The sequence below is a fragment of the Melanostigma gelatinosum genome (genome assembly GCF_949748355.1).
Source record: "Melanostigma gelatinosum genome assembly, chromosome: 1".
Classification (NCBI taxonomy): domain Eukaryota; kingdom Metazoa; phylum Chordata; class Actinopteri; order Perciformes; family Zoarcidae; genus Melanostigma; species Melanostigma gelatinosum.
In genome coordinates, this window is record NC_136634.1 from 31,519,305 (window position 1) to 31,543,907 (window position 24,603).

Here is a 24,603-nt window from a genome sequence, read left to right on the forward strand (position 1 = left end):
CAGTATTTTCTGAATTATGGAATAATACAGAGAGATAACGAAATTCCTTCTGAAAACACCTTTTACTCCAATATGTTGACAAAATAGAAGAATTTTGAACCTGACTTTATCCAATGTTCAGATTGGATCAGATCTATGCAAATTAGCGCATTATTTTTTAAGATAATGTCTCGTTTCAAACATTTTCAGAAAACTTGTAATACAGAAAATAATTGTTTTAATGTCAGCAATCAGTTTGGGAAGTTTTATGGTGATATTCCCCTCAAGTTACTCCCCTAAATGCAACATAAGCTAGCAACGACACGGGATGTTGAGTCAGTCAAAGGTTCCGCTGCAGGTCTTCCAGCAGGCCGATCGGTGCAGAGCTGCCGTTCTTCCATCAGAAGCTCGAGAGGCCCCTCGCTGGCCAGCGATCGATTGTGTTTGCCTCACGTAGCATTGAGCGCAGTGATTGGGGGGGGAATAGAGAGAGCCATGGGGAAGGGAGAAAAGGGATAAAGAGATGAGGCAATACCTTGGTGGTAGAAAAAGGGAGCAGCTGGAGAGCCTGGTCCCCGTCCTACATGATTGAACACTTGGTGAGACGGCAGTTGGTCATTCCACTTCGCTTTACGTTTCTGCTTTAAAGAACGGATTGGCTTGAGTTATTGGTTTATATTACTCTTCTGTTTTAGTTTACTTATTTGATGGACTGTGGCAGGGTTGACTCCACTTCCTCTGTCCTTCCTCGTCAGATAACCAGCTGTCCTTCACTTCAAAGGGGCTCTGTTGCTGCAGGACTCGGAAATACTAATTGCAGGTTTCCAAAAAAAAAGTTTTTTTTTCATCACTTTGTGTGCAAATAATGACTGAGTGCAGCTCCAAATCTTTTACGTATTTGTCACCATAGTAACGGAGATTCTGTGTGTGTTGCGTGCATGTTCATGCTGTTACTTAAGTTTCTTCCATGTTAAAGATACAAATGTCATTGAGAGCATGGGTTTTTATTATTGTGTGTGTGTGTGTGTGTGTGTGTTTTTCTCCCTTCAGCAGCGGAACCTGGATGGCTATGTGGGCTTCGCCAATCTCCCCAACCAGGTGTATCGGAAGTCGGTCAAGAGAGGGTTTGAGTTTACGTTGATGGTTGTAGGTAAGTTGGAAACATCTGCCTCGTGACTGAGGATGTGAGAGTGTGTTTTTGTGCGCCCCTGCACGCACACCTGTCCATCTACTTAAGTGTGTTTTCATTCTTGTGCTAATGAGGGTCATCAGTGCACAGGTTGAAAGGAGGTAAAGCATGCTTGGCATGCGGCGCACTTGGCTCACCGTTTAAAGAGCGGTTTCTGCAGAGCGCTGGTTCCCCTGTGTGGCCCGGCTGTGAGAGAGGGGCTACAGTGTCGCTCGGCGACGGAGAGAGAAGCTTTGATTCCCACAGTTTCCCAGGATGCACAATAACACATCTGTGTGCTCTGGATGATTTGATTTGGATCATGGGCTGCAGGATGTTTGCTCAAGTCTGAATGAATCTCGTTGCAAAAAGCTCAAAATATCAGCCCCAACCCCACATGAACCCACATATGCAAATCCGGAGAGCAAAGTTTTTTTTTTTTTTTTTTTTACCTCAATGTCAAGAAAGCAGAATATTTCCTTAGATAAAACCATGTTGTGAATTTTTTGTCAATAAATTTGACTTTCTATTTGAAACCTCTGCTGTATAAAAATGTCAACAGCGTTTGCGCCTCTCTGGCCTGCTATTATTACAGACATGAAGAAACAAGCCACAAAGCCTCGACTCACCCATGGACTCGCCTCTGTTGTCGAACCGTGACATTTAGCCTGGGAAGATCTCGGGCTAATGGAAAATGGCGTCCATTAAATGCCCGCTAAAAAAGATACTACCACCCTTATCTAAACAAATGGAGGGCACCACTTGACGTGATGTTTAGAAACACTCAGGTCCAGGGCTAGATATTCAGTTCTTGGTAACAAGCGTCAATCAGAGATTTTGAATGAGCTCCTTTTCTGGAACAGAAACAGGAAGTTCCAGTTTCTCCAGTGCTCTGTTTGAATGAGGCTTGTGGTGAGTAATGAACTGATATGGATTGTGTAGAGCGTGTGCATAGTGCAGCTGGCGTTGGGGGTCGGGGCGACCCACTAATATAATGGTAGGGGAAACACTGCAAACCCAAAATCAAAGGTTAGTCCTTCTTTCTCGCTTTCCAACTTCCCTAACCAGTCTGTGGCACTCTGCCACTCCGTCTCAAGCCCAGTGGTTCCCTGCTGAAGACCTGACAAACAACACTTTTGGTAGGATCAGTTTAATATTGCTTTTGGTCATCTCATTGGATTTGTATTCATGACAGTAAATATAGAGGATAGCCATATGACTGTATATAAGAAGTGGACGTAGTCATCGTGACGTCACCCATTGTTTTGAGGACTGAGGTTTTGAAGCCTCGAGTTCGGCGACTTTGCTATCACCATCTTAGCTTTTGCGAAACCAGTGAATGGAATTGACCATATTTGGACTGCGGAGTAGTGACGTTGTATCGGGCCCCGGTAGCCTATACAGTAAGCCTGCCCTAAAGCATCCCCTGCTTTATGGTCTATTTGACTCTGACTGGACCATAATTTACTAAATGAACATCATGAGACCATAAACTCATGTTTACAATGTTTACTGAGGTAATAAATCAATTGAGAAGTATAGTCATTTTCTCATAGACTTCTATGCAACCAGAGGAGTCGCCCCCTGGTGGACATTATAATGAATGCATATTTATGACACTTTAGCACTGGCTTCACTCGTCAGTACCGGAGCTTGCTGCTTGCGAATATCACCAGACGTGAAAATGACTGAAATCTGTGAGTGTGATTTAGGAGGACTCACTGCATTATCACGTTGTCCCTTGACAAACAGCAGTTTATCCATTAGCCGAGTGCTTCTGTTCCGTTGTCGAAATAATGCGGGCAACCAAGACGTTTTCAAGACGCTGAATGCTGTTGTCGGCAGGAAATAGTTCTACTACATAATTCCCCACTAACACCACAAATTGTTGTTGAACAGTTCTGTATTCCTACATATGGGTTAAATACACAAAGTACAATGTGTTCATGTTTAAAGGTGTTGGTAGGTGTATTTTTTAACTTTGGACTGAGAATGTAACCATCCCTTTAAACCAGGGGTCTCAAACTCATTTTCACTCCGGGCCACATCAGCATCATGGTCGCCCACAAAGGGCCGGTTGTAAATGTCACTACTCGTAACATATTGTTAAATAACTGTCTGCATTCACAGTTTAAAGTAGTCTTCAATGTACTCACAATACATTTCCATGTTAAATGTACAGTAACCAGCCAAAGAGCTGCTTCTATGACTGTTTAAGTATCTCATAATTTTGACTTTCAATCTCATCATTTTGACTTTCTAATCTCATACTTTTGACTTTCAATCTCAGAATTTTGACTTTCTATCTAGAATTATGACTTTCTATCATAGTTATGACTTTCTATCTCATAACTTCGACTTTCTATCTCATAATTTCGACTATTGGGATATTTTTATTATCAAGTCTAACTTTAAAAATAAATAAATAAATAAATAAAGAAATTAACAGTTTTCTTTTTACATTTGTCTTAAACTCTGTTCCGGCTAGCATGAAAATATTTTAAAAGGCCATAAATCTCACTGAATGTATCTTGTGGTGACCCCGACCAGTTCAGTGGAAGGAGAAAGACATTAACACAAAGAGGCATCCAACCTTTTATTATTTGAGCCTGGGGCTTTGGCTTCCTGTTTAGTAAACGGCCACTGTGGACGAGTAGCAGGAGGGACACAGACAGCGGAGTGTCTGGGTGAGAACCAGAGAGGGATCCACCATCAATTAGTTGCTGTTTCAGGCCCACTCACAGACGGGTCCCTCTGTCTCTCTTCCCAGATATCTTGGCTCCCAGCCCCGCATACCCCAGCTGATCCAAATTTCACACATAACAAATGTAAGGAGCAGAGCAGTGTGCTCACCACCTTTACATTGACATTTGAAGAGAAAGGAGGTTGGTCAGCTAGCACTTGTTTGTCCCATTTCTAAATGTGTTCTGAAAGCTATAATGAAGGAAAGCTATATATTGCAAATATATTGGTCACGGTCAATGTTTTCCATAACACAGACGAGATGAAACTAAAACTATGACTTAATCTCCATATAATACCGTTGACAAAGAAGAGTTTACTCAAGATTTTGGGAGTAAAACCTTATTACAAAAGTTGCTGTATAGTTTTTTGTTGATGACTATAGAGGAGACTAGTATTAAACTCATTTATTGATGTTTCTTGTAGTAACTAAGTGTTTTGTCCTCTAAAACAGGACTAAAATATTGACTATTTTCATTGACATAGCGGAAAACATGCTAGCCTGCAGGAAACACGCTAGCGCTACTTAGCAACAAGCTTTTCAAACTTTTTGTTTTCAAGAGTTGCTGAACTCCAACAGAGGAGGCTTACATAAACATCGAACAAAAAGTTTGGAAATTAGTGTTTGGTAGATTATTTCTCTGTTGTAACAATGCTTCTTGTCAATAAATGTTATACCGTTGGAAAGCCTGTTTATTTACCTTTCAAACGGTGCCCCATTTGTAAGGAACATGCATTTCTGGGATGAGCAGCACAGCTGAGTATGTGGGTCGCGCCCATGAAAAATTTGCCAAATCTTCTCTGCCAATGCCAAACAGCATTCTTTGCTGTTGCTATTGACCGTCAGGCCTGTTTGCGCTGGTGTCGGCAACACCTGCACTGGAACCTGAACATGTGGAGGAATGTTATGTCCAGCGATGAGTACAGATTCTGCCTAAGGAAGTTGGACTGTCAATCACAGTAAGCCCGCCCTAAAGTATACCCTGGTTTATAGTCTATTTGACTCTAAATGGACCATCATTTGCTAAATGAACATCATGCTGTATTGAAGAAGACTTGAAACTAGCGATTGAGACCATAAATTCATGTTTACGATGTTTACTGAGGGAATAAATCAAGAGAGAAGTAGTCATTTTCTCATAGACTTCTATACAATCAGACTTCTTTTTGCAACCAGAGGAACCGCCCCCTGCTGGTCAGTAGAGAAAATGCAAGTTTTAAGACACTTCCGCATCGAATTAACTCTGCAGAACCAGAGGTTGCCACCTGAGCTATATGCACAACGGGAAATGACCAGTTATAACTTGAGCATAATCCAGCCGGTCCCTGAAGCAGCAGTATGCGTTTGTCCAGACAGATAATGCAGTTTGAAGTTTAATAAGTCCAATACAATTTGTAAAGCAACTTAGGTTTTTAAGCAATGTTAGGCATTTACTATAGACTCTTACACTGTGTAACTTTGGCAAATGGTGCAATAAACATGGAATCAACCAAAAATACATTATAAATAAATATTACTATAATTTCAAACCAAAGTAATTGAGACGTGACCAAAATGTTTTGGGGAAAAACTAGTGTTAGACAGAAACAGACGAGCTGATTTATTTATTCATTTAATTTTAATTTTAATTTTAAAAGCAGCCAGCTGGACCGACGGCATAAGCCCGGCTGTGAAAGCAAAGACTGACGGCTGGCCTCAGCGCTGCTGTACTTGGCATTGTGGTGAAGTGTGAAAGCTCGGCTCCACTCGGAGGCTCAGCATTGTTTTCCGTCGTAGTTTGGGAACGGGCAGATGGTGGAGTATGAGATGACTGGGCCGATGCCTGCCCTGCAGGTAACCGGATCAAATTCCAACATGCAGGGGAGGGGGGCAATTCATTCGCATACAAACTGCTAAAAGAATGTGGCCCGAGCGATCGGGTCTCAATGCGTCTCTGGGTGCATCCACACCTGCACTTAGAGCTGTCCAGAGCAAATAGTGCTGTCGTTACCCAGTCCTGTGTCCAACTAATTGTGATAAAGTACAACTGTCTTTGTGTAATGCAACAGCATTCCTGCCTTACGCACTACTCTGTGCGTGCGTGAGATAACAAAGGTCAGACTGGCTGGAATATGAGCTCTAATACGTCTCATGGCGAGACGTTTCACATTAACACATGGTAATGGCATCTAGCTGTACTGTGTTTTTCACTGCAGCAGGCTGTGTGTGAATGTCTGTTAATATAACCAAATTACTGCTAGATACGGACAACTATTTTTATAATCCAGTGCTCTGTGTGACCTACAAGCTAAACATAGGCATGCATATGGGATTGGAATAGTCAAAAGATGTTAGATGCAACACGAGTATTTTGGATAATACATTGCTGCCATCTTACACAGTGGCAAACGGGAATCAGTTTAAAGAAACTTTGCATGATTTTTTTTTTTTTTTAACTGGGTGTCATTGTTGGGGCCGTTCAGATTTTTCCACCATCATGGTTACTCTGTGTTCACCACCTCAGTTTTGGAGATAGCAAATGCTGAGTCTGGCGCAAAAACGCACATCAGGGAAAATAGGGAGAACCTCCGAAAACTTTCTAATTATACTTCAACATCAATCAAACCAAATGCTTATACGAGTCTGGCCAAAAGTTACCACAAAAATTTCTGGAAGATAACTGATAAATTCCTGCTTCTTGTGATGAACAGACACTACTGGTTGTGGTGGACCGAGTGGCTCTGTGACATTGCTCGTTCTGATACCAAACCAATTGTTGGTATAAGAGAGATAAGAAAAAGATAATTGTTGGTATGGAAGTCAGAATGATGGTTTTGTGTGTTTGTATAGGTGCTTTTCATGCCCATGTAGTGCCATGGGCTCACCAGGATGCCGCTCTCGTTGTTCTGCTCTCAGTTGGACATTAAGAAGGAAAGTCACCAGAAACCACTCTTCTGGTGGCTTTTGTTGTCTTCAGCCTCTATTTTCTTCCTCCCCTCTATCCAACTCCCTGTCTCTTCCCAATCCGCCTCTCCCTGAGTGGGAAATAGCAGCTTCCTGCCCCTTTTGTCCAGCTGGCAGATCGAATAGAAACTCCTGGAAAGATCAACAAGCTCCAGCGCCAGCGTAGAGAGCTGAACAGAGCAGAGAGTCAGATTCGAACTGAAGGGAGCTGGGAGAAGAGGGGAAGCGATGCCGGCTTCGTGCTGCTTCTGATGCGTAACAAGGCCAGTACTTAACAGCCCCCAAAGCTACTCGGGAGGAGAGCAGATCAGAAGCTCACCCTGCAAGCTGAGCTTTGAGTTGCATGCAGGACATCGCGTTAGAGTTGAACCGTTCTTTTAAAGTTTCTCTGGCTATTGATTCCACAGGTTTCCCAAGGAATTGAATTCTTATCAGAGTGGCTTATCCACTACACAACACTTGGATCAACGACCACCCCTGAAGCGACACAAACGCCGGTTCCCTTAGTGAAAGTCCTGTGTTTGTTTGTCACATATAGAGACCACGCAAGAACAGATGGGTCTATTCGCTTGGCAAAATATCAGCATGCAGATGCAACTCCCTCATTTGTTACAAAAACACAGTTTGAGTCTCTGAAATGTGGCGATCAACTACTAGCAACATTAGCATTGGAGTATCGGAGGGGTAAATACTGCTCTGATCCACGCAGAAAACACAGCTGAAGACCCTTGTTTTTGGAAATATGCCTTTAGTCTAAGCATGATAATCTTCACGAATGGACACCACTTTTGTGATTTTTGAACAGTGAATGCAATCGGCAGAAGTAAAAGGCTCACGTGGTAAACTAGTGGTGTAACGGACCGTTGACTATCTGTGATCCGTACTGATCCCCCCCCCCCCCTTGCGGTTCGGTACGCATGTGAACCGCAGATTAATTACAGAGTTTAACTTTAACCATCACAGTGTAAAATAAAATTTTACTGACGACCGTTATCTGCCAATATTTAGTAAAATATGTGATTTATGCTTTTATAGTCACTGATCTCTGATAATGTTGCATTGTAAACAACTAATCCGTGCTTAAATTGACCGCTAATGGCTAACAAACAAAGGTTCCTTTCAGTTATATTGTGATGCGTTCATGCTCTGTTCAGTAAACATGAGTACTGGGCAAAGCTAAATTATGATATCATGATGTGTTCACATGTAATCTCGTAAAATGTAGTGTTTGTGAGAAACTGGAATAAATCCATCACACAACAAAGAGATATGGATCTGTTCATATGGATCAATTGTTGTTAATTAGTATTTGGGGCAAAGAAATGTGATCAGGGATCTCGAACAGTTATGTTTGCTCCCTTTTTTCTTTTGTGCTGATCCAATCCATGACTCTGATACGATCCGGACCGTGAGTTTTATGACCCAGTGCACCCCTCGTATTCACCACAGACATGCAATTTCATTCAAGCATCTAAATGAAATTCTGTTCGAAAAAACTCGTTGACTTGAAGACGAGAAAACCGGAAAGTCCAAAAATACACTGACTCATTTTAGTTTTAGGACTCATTCCTGCAGCACGCTATAGTTTTCTTTTGCATATTGCACTCGTTGTGGCTTATAATACAGCAGGGCCTTCATACACTAGTTGAGGCCTGTGAATGGAGAAACCAGTAAAGTGCTGAAACTTCAGTCAGGTGTGTGTGAGGGTGGTTTAGGATTGACCGCCTTACCTACAGACCTTGCAGAAAGGAGTGAAGGAAGGCTTTGGTCCAGTTAATCTGCCGGCTTCACCAGATGTGTTAATACGCACCGATTATACACACATTCACTCGCGCTCACACACTTCTTCATATGTGTTGAGCCACGTATATGAAAAGTACCTCACTCTCTTTTCCTTCCGTCGACTTAATCACTCTTAAGTTCTGTACACACCTTGGCCGGTTTTCTCATGGGATTCATTTGCACCTCAATATATTTTTTCCAACTCTTTGTGAAAAAGCAACATCATATTTTTGAGAGTGGTGTTAATTCTTTATTATCTTTGGCATTGCGAATAAAGGCATCAACAAATAAAGTTGGGCATATATGTATGAAACAATTGAGGCTTCTTAGTCCGAACCAAGATGGCTAAGTTTATTACTCCTTTCAACCTTAACGAAGTCAGAGCTGACCGGATCCACTCCATCCTGTTTTACCTTTCACAATAAAAGCCCTATACAAATAATATTCGCAGGTGACACATTTTTGCAATTTATCTGCACGTCAGTTGTTTGTTTTTATTAACTATTGTTTTTCTCATGGGTGCTTTCACAGAAAACAGAAATATGCGTAGAAAAAAAGCGATGTAATTATTTTGTTTTCCGTAACGAGGCCGATTTTTCTGACCTTTCTCGCTGCAAGTGAAGGCATCAACCAATCACGTTGTGCAGAATTTCTGAAATAACAACATGGAACCTTCACAGACTGAACTTTAGTCCTCCTTTCAACTTTGACAAAGCCAGCTCAGACCAGATCCACTTCTTACGTTCTTACCTTTCACACTAAAAGACCTTGATGTATAATATTTGAGTTTTTAGCATTTTTGTGCTGTTTATTTGTCACGCCTGTGTCCTTTTATTCACAAGTCTTAATCAGAAACGGTCAGAATGAAGGATTTCAACATCACCCAGCTACTCATCACTGTTTCACAATTCAGAGTGAGCTCTAACAGAGAAAAGAACAAACTGTGGTCGTTAACGTGACAGAGAAGCTGGGGAAAATCTCAAACACGCCACCCACAGTCAGAACTCACTGGCATGTGGTAAATTTCAGTTCTCTCAGTACCAGTTTCTGGCTCTGTTGCTGAACAGTGCCCCACTTGTGGACACTTGCCGTCCGATGGTTAAAGTTCAAAGATTGTGGTTTACAAGTACCGTACATGCAGAAATATGTGATTTTGGGAAAGCAAGGGGTTTTTTTGGGTTTTTTTTTTTCAGTAACACCAGCTGTTCCTTAAAAAAGATGGCATAATCTTGCTCTGAAGACCTCATAGAATAGGAGTAATGGCTTTAAAATCATGCAGCAGATTATGTAAATCACTTTTTACACATTTTATCCCAGCAGTCCAGTTACAGTCTTAAAGTGGTGCAGCTTTAAGAGATGATTACTGTCCTCAAATATTCTTGAGCTGGCCTCTCCTATTGGCTTTTCCCACTAAATTATCGTTCAAGTCAAATCAGTTCATGATGTTTTGTTAACATGTTTTAGTGTACTGACAGTAGAGTTGTTCCAATATCAGTATCAGAAACGCCTCCGATACAGCCTACAAGGCTGGATCGAGTATTATGCACCGATCAGATGTCACATGATCGTATCATTTATCAGCTCATTAACACTACACAGGAGCAGCAACACGTGTTGCTCACTGCCCGATCCGTACATCCTGCTTCATCACTACTGCACATGAGCAAACTAGGACTACAAACTATGGTTCAACACTTTTGTGCACTCTATTTTTTTTTACCTCATTAGCTGTTATGCCGTGTTCACACCGGTCGCGTTGATTTTTTGACGCGCGTCGAGATTACATACAAAGTCTATGCACAGACGCGATGAGACTGGCGCGCCGCGATTTTGCGATGGCGCGTTGGACGCGTTATTGCAGTGCGGTGGACGCGGTGGACGCGGTGGACGCCGCAAAATCGGCAACGCGCGAGTTGAAATTTTTCAACTTCTGCGACATAATCGCGTGACGCTGTGGCGCGATAGCCTATCAGCGTTGAGTTGCTCCCCCTGTCATCACTGGCTTCCTGCCGTTGTTGAATCAGGAAATAAATCCTGTAGCCGTCTGTGTTCACCCAGAGCTCTACGATACCTCATATCAATAGAGACCGGACCAAACTATGCGTATACATGTGTGTGTGTAAACCATACGGTACAAACAATGAATAGACGCTGCCGTATTTACGTCTACGTGACGTTATTGAGTGCTGGTGGAGCTGCTACGATGTTAGCATAGCCTAGCACCGATCCATCAGAGCTCCATTGAGAAGACAAGTAACCTACAAATCGGCGGCATCATTACGTAGTTATTTCGGAGTCCCTTTTTGTCGGAGAAGACAAGTGCAAATCGGCATCATTACGTAGTTATTTCGGAGTCCCTTTTTGTCGGTTTATTGCCGTTGAATCACAGCCAAATCAGTTTATTTAGTGTTCCTACAGCTGTAGTAAACAGCGACCGGTGGCTTGCTAGACAGTGAATACAGCTCGATACAATCCACGGAGCTCCTCTGAACAATATTATGAACCAGACATGACGGCGTTTGGCATTCCGATGTTTGAGGGACTTCCACAACACGTACAAAGCAGCAATTGTCCTTATTCCTTTCACGGTTGACAGCGGAAATAAATGGCGGCCAGGTGAACGGCTTCCAGGACGATAAACCACGCCCCCTCTCCGGCGCTACGAGATTTTGCGGCGTCTGGTGTGAACACGACCGGCGGAGCGTTGGACGCGATTATGCAGTGCGTTGGACGCTTTTTTGCAGTGCGTCAAAAAATCAACGCGACCGGTGTGAACGCAGCATTAGGACCGTGCAGCCCAACGGCTGCTAACGGATCTAACAGCTAACGTTAACGGAGGCTGCATTATGATGAGTACGTGACAGCTAAAACAACGATCAGGGTTCTTCAGCTTTTTAATTTGTTTAAACATTTTTATCTGCTGAGGTTATTTTAACATTCAAATGTAGCAAGTAGGTAATATAAAATGATAATGCTATAAAGATAACTATAGTGAGATAAAACAGTTCCATATTTCCACACTCTGAAGGCCCCTAAATGGGTTTTGGTCTGTTCACCTCCACCACACATTTCCAATCAAATCGGCCACCATTTTACTCAATGAACTAAAAATTATGTTGTTCGATTTAAGTTGGCACATCATGAGACATGTGACACCCCTCCCTATGATCCTCTCCTCGCACTGCAATAGCTATGTTTTATGGCAGCCATTGTGACATGTGTCTCCCAAAGAACGCGCTACACTGTCTTACAGAGTTTATTCTTTATAACATTTGGAAAAGGACAACTTTCAAGCCCAATATTTGCTCTTCATCTGGCACAGAGGAACATTTTGAATTTGTCGTTGCAGGAAAGACACACGTGCAATTGATGAGATTAATACTGGCTGTCAGTTCTAGTGCGGTGGTATTGTGTAGCATGGTTTACTACGATGCTTCAGTGAAACAGCCACCGTTAATGTTCCTCGTGCCTGGAGTAGTTCTGGCAAGTCCGATGGGGAGGTGCAGATCCCGGTAGAGCAGGGGTGTCAAACTCATTTTCACTCTGGGCCACATCAGCATCATGGTCGCCCTCAAAGGGCCGGTTGTAAATGTAAGACTGTATCACTAACTTCTCCTAAAATATTGTTAAATAACTCTCTCTGCATTTGATTATTGTTTATTCAAGTGTACAAATATTGTACATGCAGTTATATAAATGAAAAATGATATTTAAACACATTTCTGTTATTATAACAAATCATTTTAATTGAGGGTTAATAAACCCACATTACTCTATCAAAGATCAAACTATTAAAGAAAATAACAAAGACAAATATCAAACAAGTTCTGACATTAACTTTGTTCAAAGCTGTTTGTTCACCTCTCTGCATCACTAATGTTCCTCCCTGTCGTCGTCCTGTGCATGCAGCTACATCCAAGAGCTGCTCACTGAGAGTCAGGTCTGATGAACATGATAGATGATGTATCCGTGTTGTCTGTGCTTTCATCAACAGTTCATTACAAACACAAGTACCTGCTCGTCTCTTAGCTAGCTGTGTTGTTAGATTGCTGCTAGTTCATCAACTCGGTCTGCGATGGTGTTTCTTCACAAACTGACATTTGTAAAAGTCTGTATCTGGTCGGAGCTCTGCTCACATACCTTCAGCATGCACTGGGCTGTAGCTGTGTAAATATATTCTGCTGTGATTGCAGTCTGCCTATTAATTCTTGGACAATTTGATGTTTTTCTTGGAGGCTAAATTTAGCTCAGTGTTTGGTGTCAAAATACCGACGTGAATTGTATCCTTCATCACCGACACGCCTCATAACACAGAAGACAGACCCGTTTTTCTCCTTGAAGCACAAACATGTATTTGCTTTCCCATCTTTCATTACATTTTCTTCCCTTTGCATACATTTTTCTCTTCGTGGACATTGTGGGATTATTTGTCGATCTTTTTCAATTGTTGGAAAACCGCTTTACGGGCTGTTGCCTCTCCTGTCCACCTGTTGTGATATCGGTGTCGGTACACAGACCACATGCTATCTCATAATTTCAACTTTCTATCTCATAATTTCGACCATGGGGATACTTTTATTTTCAAGTCTAACTTTTAATTATTTTTCCAAAAAAAAAGAAGAAAAAAATCTTTTTATTTTTTTTGCTGGCGGATTCGCGGGCCACATAAAATGACGTGGCGGGCCGGATTCGGCCTGCGGGCCTTGAGTTTGACACGTGCGGTAGAGGGAATATATGTCCCTTCTGGCCTGTATATGTCCCAGGATCTCCCTGGAGGAGTTGGAGGAAGTGGCTACAAAGAGGGACACATGGGCTACTTTGCTTAGTCATCACGACTTGGACCGGATATGCAGTAGAAACTGGATGGATACATGGTCGGATGAATGGGCTATTATACTGTGTTACATTCCACAGGTGATGCTTTTATTGTGTCCACACCCTGGGTAATGCATCATGGGCTACACACAGCTGTGCTTCATGGCCATAAAGTACATCATTGGTTTGTTATGCTTGCAGGCTGTGCACAGTTTTTCAACTGCCACACTCCAAGAAATTCAAATCCAAGAATGACAAGTTGGAACTTGTGTCCTTTTTGCAGAAAGATGTTGCCGTGTCACCTTGAAGACAACAGAATTCTCAAACACTTACAACTTAATTCCATCATTTCAGACACAGCTGCACAATTCTTCCCTTTTGCCCTTCTTGAACATGATAAAATATTGGGTATTGTATAAAAATGATCAATACCAGTACCCTTAAGGTAATATTGATACTAATAGAGTACTACCCATTATGTTAATGGGAGCTGAGTGTGTGTCCCACTGGTTAGCGCCATACCACTGATGACGCCATCCCCCCGATCGAAAGTGTCGGCACGGCGTTGTAGCAGAAATTCACGCCCCACCCTCTGGTTCCCCCTCAGGTTAAATGATTACCGGTACCTCTGTCAGCACTGTTGCCGTTGTTAGCACTGTTCGCAGTGATAGCACCGTTAGCTGCTAGCCACCGGCTCGGACATGTCAGTGTTTTAAGAGCCGTGTGCAGGCAGTCTATCCCGGCTGTATGGGTTGTAACTGCTGCGGTGGTGGGCCAGTCACATGTCGCATCACATCGAAGAACGCCTGCAGTGATTGGCTGCCATCAAAACCATACAAATAATTTTCGCATTTCGATACTCATTATAGAGGACACAGGAACATTACCAAAAGAAGTCTTGAAGTTGAGTCCATGAATACACCATGCCACCCAGAAACTCCAAATTTGTCGTCGCTAAGCAGTAGATGCTCCGATCGGTGGGCCACCGTTGGAAGCTGGCTGGTTTTTCAGCTGTGTTCTAATGCAAATAACCACTGTAGATGACTACAACAAAAGGATGTCGTTTAGATTTGTTCAAGGTTCACTTCGGGATAGTTTGAATTGAAGAAAGAAAGGAATTGCAAACAGTGCAGCTCTACTTAAGCAGGCCAGTTGAAAGTTACAGAATGAGATCAAAATCTCTACTTCACAATTTTCCAGTCTGATCTCCGCATTTGATCTGTGGTCAGTTTAGTATTAAACTGTCCATGTTGTAGCTGGACAGCAGCTTGCTTACAAAACGTGCTTCGCGATGACTCCTTGTTGCCTTTGGGCACACCACTCTAGTGTGTGTTGATGGGGTCGTGCACATGTGCATGTTCAGTTAAACCACCACAGGCCAGTCTTTCCCTCTCCTTTCTAAATTTTTCTTATTCTCTCCGCTCTGCAGTCTCACGCAGTCTCTATTTTGAGATGCACATGTCTGCTGTGACCCAGCACGTGCCGATTCTGTCAGCTTTAGTCTCAAGCTTGGTGGATCACAACGGAACGCTCACTCACCAATTAAATCCCCCCCCCCCCCCCCCCCAAAAAAAAATGGAAATCGGGTCCCTCATATGCTCCTGTAACCAACGTGCGCCGTCAGACGGAGTGCTGACACAGGTCAGGTCGGATTCTAACTCTGGCATAGACACTGCTGGACTTGCAGATCCTTATCTTTGCCGAAACACTGACCTTTGCCCTCCGTTCCAGCCAGTCCCATTTAGCCCTCAACAATGGAGAACTAGAAAATGCATTTCCTGCTGAAAATGCGTTGGAATGCTGAAAGCTGAAATGAATCTCAAAAACATTGCTGAAAATAGATATCCAATTTTTAAAAAATTGCAAAAAGCTGAATAATTCAAAAAGTTGAAAGATTACAAATATGAAGTTATATCACCCCTCTCCTGAAAGAGCTGAACAGTTTGATATTCGAATGGTTTCTGTAGCTTAAAAGAATTCCAGCAGTAGTGATATTTGTTGTAGTAGTAGTAGAAGTATTATTCGCAGTATAAGTATGAGGAGCATTTGAATAAGTACTAGTTGTAGCAGTAGTGATATTTGTAGTAGTAGTAGAAGTTGTCGTTGAAGTATTTGTAATTAGAAGAAGTAGTAGAAGTAGTAGTATCAGCAGTCGTACTAATAGCTGTAGTAGTATTAGTACTGGTTATTAGTACTGGTAGTAGCAGGAATAGCAGTATTAGTAGTTGTGGTATCAGTAATAATAGTAGTGGTAGTGGTAGTAATAGCAGTAGTGGTAGTAATAATATTTATGGTAGCAGTAATAGCAGTAGCAGTAGTAGTAATAGTAGCAACAGCAAAAGTTGTAGTGGTAATACTAGAAATATTAGCAGTAGTAGTAGTTGTCGCAGTATTAGTAAGAGCATTCATTATTTCAACAAAAAAAGCCTAATTTTGAGCGAAACATTTAAATACAGTTAATCCATGAGGCTTTTATTTTGAAAGGGTGGGGCTGGTTGGGGGAGGGAGGGGGAGAGGAGACATAATCATCATGTTTGACACATAAACAGAGGTTATTAAATGGCAGGCTTCATCACAAGCAGTTCAGTTAGAATTCACTCTCTGGGGCTTTTATTTTGAAATGGGGTGCGGGGGAGAAGGGGAGAGGAGACGGAATCATAATGTTAGATAAACACAAACCGGTTATTAAATGACAGGCTCATCACAAGCATTTCAGTTGGGATTCATTCTGTGGGGCTTTTATTTTAAAATGGCATGTGTGTGTGTGTGGGGGGTGGAGGAGGGGGGAAAGACCTCTAAAGATCCCTAAGACCTGAATGACTGTATGAGAGACACAGAGAGGGAGAGGAGTGTATGTGCGCGTGTGTCTGTGAGTCTGTGTTTATCAACATCACTAATTGGCTCAATCGCAAACACCTGTGTGCCTGAAGCCATTTCATGGAGATAAAACAGGGAAACACCTCTCAAACAAATCATCAAAAATCCCATAACCGTAGCTCCTATTGCTCCGATATTAATAATTGAGGGGAAGAATGAGTTGAAGAACAGATCCTGTAAAAATTGTGTCTGTAGTGTAAAAAATGTGGCTTAACTGGCGATCTAGAAATGGGGTACCGTGTTCTGTGGAAGATGTTTTTCAAGCAAAATTTAACATTGGTCTCTATGGAGCAGAAAGTTGGTTTTCCTCTCAATTAACGGCTTCCGTGTCAAATGTGGAAATCTGTGGGATTCCACAGTAATTTTTCTACGACAAGGACAATATTAGCTACTTCTACATCCAGAAATTATGCATGAAGAGTGAAGATTGTGGACACAGTGGCAAAATACAAATGTTTTTTTCACAAGAATCTCAAGCTGCTCTTCACTCTAGCGGTGACATCACACACTCTAAGCTGCGCAATACACACCCATTATAAAGTCAGAAAAGGGCTGAAAAATCATAAAAGTTAAATTGCTGCAGTTTAAAAAGTTTAAAAGATATCAAAAAGCTGAATCATGTTGGCAATAGTTGAGGGTTTTCTCAACATTTGAAAGTTGAAATGGTGTCTGTAGCTGAAAGTATGAGGAAGTTGAAGGATTTGAAAGTTGAAGAAGTTTAAGAGGATTTGTAAATATTCTCCATAGAGATCCCATTAAAAAAAAAGTTGCTAAAAGCTTAATAATTCAAAACGTTTAAAGGTTAGAAATAGAAAAAGTCATAGCAGACATGAGCTGAAGGAGCTGAACATTTTGATAGTTGAACGGTTTCTGTAGCTTAAAAAATGAAGAAGAAGAAGCGTTGCGACGAAACGGGGGACGGAAGAAATAGAGGAATAAAGAAACAGGATAATAATAGTTGGAATGCTTAACAGCATTCCAACAATTATCTTTTCCAACAGTCTGGCATTCGGCAAACACAACTCTTCTAACATCCACCTCCTTCATGCCTGTGTGTTCCCCAGATGTCTCATTTCACACTTTCTGGCTCAGACCTCACACATGCCTGTTAGGTGTGTGTGCGTGCGTGCGTGCGTGCGCACGCTAGTTAGTAGGCCTGTCAGGATGTGAGGGGGCCAGCTGCTGCCTCGGGGCTGAGAGAAGGAATGTCAAGAATCCCATGGGAAAGCCCCTCTATTTGTTTGTTTTTCTGTCTCTCACAGTCCGTCTTGCTTCTGCTCTTTAGACACTTTTATATTTAATATGCATTGGTTCTCAATATGTCCGGAAATGTGCACAACACTGAGTTAGCATCGATAAAGCGATAAAGTCGTTTTCCCAGTGCTCCAGCTGCACTGTCCATTCGAGTTAATTTCTGCGTTCGCTGGTTGCTAATAACTTACACAATAGCATAACAAAGTATTGCACTAATACTTGAACTCGTTATCCAATCGGGAAGTCTCGTTGAGATCGAGATCTCTTTTGCAACACCTAAGAACAAATTACGTGAGACAAAGACACTCATTTTAGGGTTTTGTTTGTTATCATTCTACAACAATGTTTGCCAAACTTGTTTTTGGGTGGGGGGGCAAACCATCACAATGCAATTCACAACAGTCCTTATGTTCTATATTCAATCTCTTGTGACCCACTCTTTGGGAATTGTAGTCCCTGTGCTACATAAGAAAAACAAAAGGAGAAGCTGCTCTGTAGTCTGGTGATACGGTAGCCATTATTCTGAATCTCTTGCCAGAGGGCAGCAGGGTGAACAAGCTGTTGCTGGGTGGGTATTGCCAACTCACCGATATCACTGATTCTTGGTGTGTTCTGGGCAGTTACGATCACCCGCTGCAGAGCCCGCCTGCCTGCTTGTAATGTTTCCTGTCAGTTCATTTGAGGTTGGTAATAAGGATTGTCTATACAGTAGACAGACATACAGGTACATAAATTAAATCTGACCTCTTGCATTTAACCCCTTTCTAGGCCTTTAAAGAGTGGGCTGCTGGGGTTCTACAGTCAGACAGGAGGAGCAGGGGATAACACCGCCAACCTTGTGGCACTGACGCTCTAGTTTTGTGTTGCGTCTTAAATCCAGTGTACCTCCTTTAGTTTAAAGCACAGTGCTTTCGGCAGGTCAGGGTCGGCCACTTGGTGTGGGAGGATACCCTTGTGGGAACCCCGGCGCTGGCTGGACCATGGTGGTGAGCCGCAACCAGCTCTAGGTTTGGCTTGAAATGGTCTGGGTTGAAGGTGACGCTTAACGGCACCCCTTCATAGATGTAGACTCTTCCTTTTCCTCTCAAAGTGCACCAGATTGATGCATTTATCTTTTGAATGTGAAGGCTACAAAATCTTTATTCTAAATGCATGATGTTTCCAAAGTCTATCAGTAATCGTGACCTCAATATTGACCAAAAAATACTCTCATTGCCTTTCGTGTTCTAGCATCTGCTTAATAATGTTGTAGCCTTTCCGCAAGTGTGTGTTTTTTTTTAAAATTATTTTACTTCATGCTGACATCACAGTAAAGCAACTCAATCTGGAGAACCTTGAGAAGACCCAAATATGGCATCAGCCTGTCGGCTGTTGGATCTCTGTCACCAATTACATTAACATCTGGTCATCATTTTGAGATGGAAAACCTCCAACTTTCTGCTCTGGAACAAGCAATATTGATAGCTTGGCAACATTTTTCTTTGAGTCCAGCAATTGTCTCCGGTGGATTGCATATATTAAAAGTAAAAAAATATATTCTTCTTCTTACCATATTAACCGTCACTTCAAAGCAATGTTGGGGTCTGGCGCCACCTCCTGGCTGGCTGAGCTCCTCACATGCTTTCCTCATTCACCAAAAGCCTGACCTCACATCTGCCCAGATGACCACACCTCCACCTTCGGCCAAACCTGACACCAACTCTCCATTGGCAGAAAAGCAGCCTCCCGCTGTGCGCGCAGGCCCGCTTATAAGCACCAACACAGCTAAAATCGCCCTCTTCGCGCCGGACTTGTCCAGGCAACAGAAGATTCAGCTTTCCCCTCCAGCGCGACGCTGGCCACGCAGGCCCACGAGGAAGCCGCAGCCTACAACCCTCAACAAACCCTGTCAGGTCACAAGCCATTTCGCTGGTCGAAACAGCCGTGTTATATTTCTGAGTAAGGCCCCCTCATCCCGCGAGAACGGACCACTTCCGCGATCCGTTTCTCCGCTTTTCTTTTGTGCACATTCCGGCCGAAGGAAAGACGACTAAGCCTCCCTCCTTCACCGATGATTCCCGGTAAGACATACGGACCACGGCGTCTCAGCCGAAGTTAAACTGTCCCCGCTGCAGCGAGAACAGATCGGACCTGCGCTTGCTCCAGAGCGAGCAGCGCCACAACTGACCGAACCCGCGGCGGCAAACGCCGCGCTGAACAGCAGCTACCCCCCCCTATGAGGAACATGCGATTCCTCCTCGGAGACTGGCCTTTGTCCCGAAACTTCTACAAAGTAAGGTTCATAGCGTCTGGGCATAGCGTAGCTTAATATAACCTACGTTAATTCAGGTTATTCATTTATGTGTCATTATTCCCGTATTTTGTTGTGAGAAGTTACTGTCGCGCGATATCAAGGTATTGCGCAACCCATCGCGGACACCGACGCGCCGCTGTATTTGTTAGAATGCTGTTAAGCATTCCAACTATTGTTCTTCGAATCTTTATTCAACTTCTTCTATTTCTTCCGTCGCACCGCTTCTCCTCCTTCATTTTTTAAGCTACAGAAACCGTTCAACTATTAAAATGTTCAGCTCTTTCACCAGAGGTCTGCTATGACTTTTTATATTTCTAACCTTTAAACTTTTTGAATTATTAAGCTTTTTATTTTGTCAATAGGATCTCTATGGAGAATATTTTCAAATGGCTTCAGGCACACAGGTGTTCGCGATTAAGCCAATTAGTGATGTTGATAAACACACAGACTCACAGACACACGCGCACATACACTCCTCTCCCTCTCTCTCTGTGTCTCTCTCTCATACAGTCATTCAGGTCTTAGGGATCTTTAGAGGTCTTTCCCCCCCTCCCCCCCCCCCCCTCCCCCCCTCCCCCCCCCCCCCACACACACACACGCCATTTTAAAAATAAAAGCCCCACAGAATGAATCCTAACTGAAATGCTTGTGATGAGCCTGTCATTTAATAACCTCTGTTTATGTGTGTCAAACATTATGATTATATCTCCTCTCCCCCTCCCTCCCCCACCCAGCCCCACCCTTTCAAAATAAAAGCCCCATGGATTAACTGTATGTAAACATTAAGCTCAAAATTTGGCTTTTTTGTTGAAATAATGAATGCTCTCACTAACACTGCGACAACTACTACTGCTGCTGCTAATATAGTATTACTACTTCGACTAACTTTTGCTGTTGCTACTATTACTGCTACTACTGCTACCATCAATATTATTACTACCACTACGGATTTTGAGGACAGATTTTAGGAACTCTTGATTAATGTGGCTTTTATTTTTTGACTACAAAATAGGTTGATTCTTTTTTGGGGGGATTCATCAATCAGGATAAATCAATAAAGGCGTGGTGGGTCAAAAAGTCCACGGTTCAGTGTGTACCGAGATTTTGGGATCCCAGTTCGGTACGTTTTCAATATGGCAAGGGAAACAAAGGACAACATTTTTAATTTATTTAGAAAAATTAAAGCATTAGCTGGGAGCTCATTGGCCATAATTCTCTTAAAATACCTCTTAAAATGAAGCAATGAACCCTGGTTGGTAGTTTTGGTCACACATTTTCTGAGTAGTGGCTGCTGAAAAGCAGGGTGACTGTGTACTGGAAGTCAGTCAGAGGTCTTGCTAGGACAAGCATGCCGTCCTCCCCTCCAACCAAACACCCCTCCGATGCCTTGTCATGAGACACGAGCCAGATGCTCAGCCATCCATCACGGCGTTGTGTGAGTGAGAGGGCGTATGCAGTGTGTATGTTCTGGAGTGGCGGCGCTCTTCATCCAGTAAACGTCCCCTCTGTGTTTGTGCGACTTCTGCATCCTGCAGAAAAGGAGAGAAGTAGGGAGATTTATACGTAAGGGAAGCTCAGTGAAAGGGACGGAGGAGGGGTGAGGGAGGGAGTAAACAGGCGGTGGAGAGGAAATTGTCCTTTTCTTCTTTCTTCTTCTTTTGTTAAATGTTTCATTCCCTCTTTGAAAGCTTTTCTTGCTGGCAGACCTTTTTCCCCTCAGACAATGGATCTACTTTATTGTCTCTGCAGCTCTGTCCCTCCCGGCCCTGTGTGTGCATGCGTGTGTGTTTGTGTGCAGGCTATGCACATGCTTTTGTGCATTGCTTTTAATGCACGTGCTTGTAGTTAAGCGTGCATGCATGTGAATAACATGTGGTGAGCAGGCCGCTGGAGACGGCGTTAAATTCATCATGTTTGTTTATATATTTCAAAGTATTCCATTTTTTAATGTCCGTCTTCAGGTGAATCTGGTCTGGGGAAGTCGACTCTCATCAACTCTCTGTTCCTGACTGACTTGTACTCAAAAGACTACCCCGGGCCCTCCCAGCGCATCAAGAAGACAGTGCAGGTGAGGTTACTCGATTACAGACTCATTCAGCATCACACCTGAGTTTCAACTTTAGTTCACGTGTCACGATAAAGGCTGTAAGTAGGTCATATACATTCATTTTTTTTATTTTGTTTTATTTAACCTTTTATTTAGCCAGAATAATCCCATTGAGATTTTGAATCCTGGCCAAGATAGCAGTGTAGGAGTTTCACACAAGCACCACATGAAAACACTAACTTAAACACTTAAAACACAACAGCAAATTGCATCAACCAAAGAAATATACCAGACATGGACCTCCTCCAAATAAATAAATAAAGCAACCTTCACGGCAACCTCCGGCTCTGACGAGTGAAACCAATGCGGAAGTGTCCTAAAGCTGCATTCTCTCTAATGTTTATCAGGGGGTGACTCTACTTCTCTCTCGGGATGGGTATCGTTTGGGTTTTTTCCGATACCGGTGCTAAAACGATACTTTTAAAACGATACCGGTGCCTGAACCGATACTTTTTTATTCAAATTGAACAATATAGTAACTGTTTAAAGTATACTATAAATGTAAATAAATACAAAACACTTGGCTTCAAACTACAGCTTCAAACTTTTAAACTTCAAACTATGAACAACATATTAACTGTTAACAACAGTTTACAGTATACTTAAATACATATAAATAAATACAAAACACACACACACTCTGTACACACACACACTACAGCTTCAAACTTCACCATGAGCATATTTGCAAATTTGTAGATACCGGTCATATAGGAACTGGTGCTATATTGGCACCGGGTTTCGGTACCCAACCCTACTTCTCTCTTGATTTATTACCTCAGTAAACATGAGTTTATGGTATCGATCTCTAGTTTCAAGTATTCTTCAATACAGCATGATGTTCATTTCGTAAATTATGGTCCATTTAGAGTCAAACAGACCATAAAGCAGAGTATGCTTTAGGGCGGGTTTACTGTGATTGACAGGTCGCTCCTCCTCAGTCCAAATATAGTCACTTCCGTTCACTGGTTGCAAAAAGCCAAGATGGCGATGGCCAAATCACTGAACTCAAGGCTTCAAAACGACAGTCCACAAACCAATGGGTGACATCACGACGACTATGTCCACTTCTTACAGTGGCGGGCTTCACTACTGTCCTGCAGCTGAAATACCACCTGATAACCACATGATGGCGCAACAGTTATTATTAGTTTCTAAGGCTGTAACTATGTACGTATTAAATGTACGTACTGTTCGGTACGAGACTTACAATACGTTTGAATAGTACTAGAGCATTTGGAAAATGCAGAAGCTTAAATTCAGGAAAACATAATATTTTCTGCGCTCATGGAGGACAGTGGTTCTCAGCTGGTCTGGCTGTGGGACCCACAAGTCATGACCCAAAGAGATCGCCTTATGATTTTACTTTCACAACTTGAACATTGAACGTACTGCTCTGCAATGTCTTTCCTCGTCTCAGCACCCTGTGTCATGGTGTGTGGTACATCTCGCTCAGTCAGAATGCCCATATTTCATTGGCTGAGCTGCATCACGTGATGTGATTCACTACCTGACAGCCTCTACTGTTAAGTTTTGTTTCACGATAGTCATGTGCTCGCCCACTGACCAATCACAGCACACTCTGCACCTCGCGGCAGAGCTACACATGAACACTGAGCTGCACGTAATGCTGACGTCATTATAGGCCGGCTAGCAGGTGCTGACACGTCAAAGAATACACCCAACATGTCAAACTAAAGATCTGATTGGTTGAAGAATATGATCATCAACAATATCGTCCCCATTCACTTAAACTGTACTGGATGCACCTTAGACTCTGCAGGCCTCTGCCTCTGTTCTTACCTAGAGACACAGAGGTGAAATCTGATTGGATAAAAGCTCTACTTAAAACAAGCTGCACTGGAAGCAGAGCAACTGAGGAAGACAGTAGCTGTGCAATGAGAAAATAAGATAATAGGAAAATATCTTCATAAATTATAATACATGTAGTGTATTTAAGAAACAATATTAAATTATAAAATTGATATAGCTTTGTGATTCTGTTTAGGCCAGCAGAGAAGGCCTTGCAGGCCCTGACGGCCCACCATTGACTTCTTATATACAGTCTATGCTACTTGATGATGCACCGATGACTTAAACAATTCAAACTAGTTGCAGTGTCGTGCTCAATGCCGGCTGTTCTCCCTGGTCGGAAAACAACCAGCCAATCAGAGCTTAGAAGGCAGGATAAATAACGGGAATATCGTTTATTCGTGCCAAAGCAAGAAGAAGAATGGCTCCATCCAATAACAAAATAGAGCCACAAATGAGACAGAATAACAACTCTGACGCTGTATTCACACCAAACACAAGGTTAAATAACACAGAAAAAAGGAGAGAGGGAGCAAGAGATGGAGTCCTCTGAAGAGGAGCGAGGGATGGAGTAACTAGGAGAGAGAGAGAAGGATTGAGGAACTAAGAAAGAACCAGCAAGGCCCCAGGGCCTGGTTTTGTCCTTTTATGGTGACGACAAACTGAGGAGGATCAAGGCTGCATCTCGAGCAGCAGTGGGGAGCAGAGGACGGAGAGAGGGAGGAGAAGCAGTTTGGAGAAAAGGGAAAAGAAGACGACACTGAGTGTAACTACTAAAAGGTGGATGAGGCGGGTTGAGGACAGGAGGGACAAGGGAGGGATGCAGGTTG

General features: G+C 42.7%; 1 protein-coding gene across 3 annotated transcripts in view; it reads left to right on the plus strand.

Moving 5' to 3' along the window:
• LOC306780344 (septin-7-like) overlaps positions 1-24,603 on the plus strand; it is a 58,860-nt gene that overhangs the window by 3,363 nt on the left and 30,894 nt on the right. For all 3 annotated transcript variants that reach the window (XR_013772149.1, XM_079272685.1, XM_079272686.1), the window contains exons 2-3: positions 1,030-1,129; positions 21,816-21,922. Coding sequence is in view for 2 of the 3 variants with exons in the window: in XM_079272685.1 (XP_079128811.1) it covers positions 1,030-1,129; positions 21,816-21,922 (207 nt within the window). In the remaining variant the exon portion in view is untranslated. The remainder of the gene's footprint in view (positions 1-1,029; positions 1,130-21,815; positions 21,923-24,603) is intronic.